The sequence below is a fragment of the Austrofundulus limnaeus genome, unplaced genomic scaffold (genome assembly GCF_001266775.1).
Source record: "Austrofundulus limnaeus strain Quisiro unplaced genomic scaffold, Austrofundulus_limnaeus-1.0 Scaffold932, whole genome shotgun sequence".
Lineage (NCBI taxonomy): Eukaryota > Metazoa > Chordata > Actinopteri > Cyprinodontiformes > Rivulidae > Austrofundulus > Austrofundulus limnaeus.
In genome coordinates this window covers 82,091-83,738 of record NW_013953334.1, presented here as the reverse complement: position 1 = coordinate 83,738, position 1,648 = coordinate 82,091, and the positions used below count along the sequence as shown (strand labels likewise).

General features: G+C 42.0%; 1 protein-coding gene across 1 annotated transcript in view; it reads right to left on the bottom strand.

The window, feature by feature from the left end:
- Window positions 1-206: 206 nt before the first annotated feature.
- The window catches only part of cdk18 (cyclin dependent kinase 18), a gene marked incomplete at both ends in the record, with an annotated part of 23,770 nt that continues 22,328 nt past the window's right edge, over window positions 207-1,648 (bottom strand). Inside the window, 2 exon segments of the mRNA XM_014029635.1 lie at window positions 207-297; window positions 406-448. Coding sequence (XP_013885089.1) covers window positions 207-297; window positions 406-448 — 134 coding nt within the window.

Here is a 1,648-nt window from a genome sequence, read left to right as displayed (position 1 = left end):
AAAAAAGACCTCATTTTCAAAATCTGGTTACTCAAAACAGCCATGAAGCTGGCTTGTCGGTGACCAAGTTGGGGGGGCCAAAAGGAGACCCACACCAGCTCAGCACCTCTCACCACTGAGTAAAATGGTGGAAATATTCTGTTACTAGTCCACAATTCTGCTACAAGTTTCATAAACTTTTGTGAGCATTTGCATTTTTAACTCACTGTCTGCCAAATTATGTATGTTATCCCCCAGACTCAGGAAATATGGATGATGTAGAGCAGCTTCAGAGGAGATTCTGCTCCTGGTGTCGTACTGCAAACACAAGACAAAACTCATGGATTAGAACATCCCAAAAAAAATCACAATTCATTTTGAAAATAGTATCAATGCTTGTGAGAACCATTGCCTTTTGTGTCATACCAGCAGCAAAGCAGAGAGCAAATCAATTCCCTCAGTGTCCAATCTGATGAAGACAAGGAAAAAGGTTAAACTATCGAAGTACAAAAAGATAAGGAAATAATTAACTTGGGTGAAAATACTTTTTTCTTGGTTATGTGGTATTGTTTCCAAATGTCTTTAAATGTTCAAGTATGTTTAGGCAGCATGATATTTAAGATAAAAGCCTATAGTTTTGATGCCTTAAACAGTAAATTTAGAAATAGAACTAATGGCTGCAGAAATGCAGCTGTTTAGACAAATGTCCATCCAGTTTTTTTTTTTTAATTTATCGATGGTCAGGTCATGGAGGCAGGTTCAGGCAGGAAATTCTTTCTTAAACTACAAACTTTTCTTGTAGATCCAAAGAGATCCCCAGGCCAGGGAGGATACCAAGTCCATCCACTGAGTTCAGGGGTCTGCCCTGGGGTCTCCTTTCTGTGGGACATGCCCAGAAAACCTCCAAAGGGAGATATCCATGAGGCATCCTAATCAGATGCCCGAACCACTTCAGCTCCACTCTGAGCTCCCCATCGGTGGATCTTCTCACCCTGTCACATTATAACGTTTTACACAACTTATGCCCACTTAGGAAAATGCTGTTAGGGTTGTTTTACTCATATCGATTATATATTCGATCTAWTTGTTAGCATTACAGTAGGTAGAGGTCCTAAAGAAGCTTCCAGTAGATTTTTAATTCCTTCTTCAGCTTAGACATCTTTAGTGTTGGACAAACTTTCATAAGTTGGCCATGAACTTTGGGTAGTGACCGAAAGAACAAAGTTGTGGATACAGGCTGTTGAAATGAGTTTTCTCTACAGATTAGATACATGACCTATCCCTATCTCCCTGAGAGACATGGTGAGAAGTTCGGTTCTCCAGGAGAAACTCAGAGTAGAGCAGTTGCTCCTCCTTATCCATAGGAGCCAGTTGAGGTGGTTCATCTGGTGAAGATGCCTTCTAGACCTCCTGTAGGGAGGTGCTCCAAGCATGTCTGACTGGTAGGAGACACTGAGGAAACCTTGGACATGCTGGAGTCTCTCGTCAGGTTTGGGAACACCTTGGAGGTCCTCCCAGAACAGGAAGAAGTGGCTGGGGAAAGAGAGGTCTGGACCTCCCTGATCAAGCTGCTGCCCCCAAGACCTGACTCTGGAACGATAGACAGACAGACACAGATAGATAGATAGATAGATAGATAGATAGATAGATAGATAGATAGATAGATAGA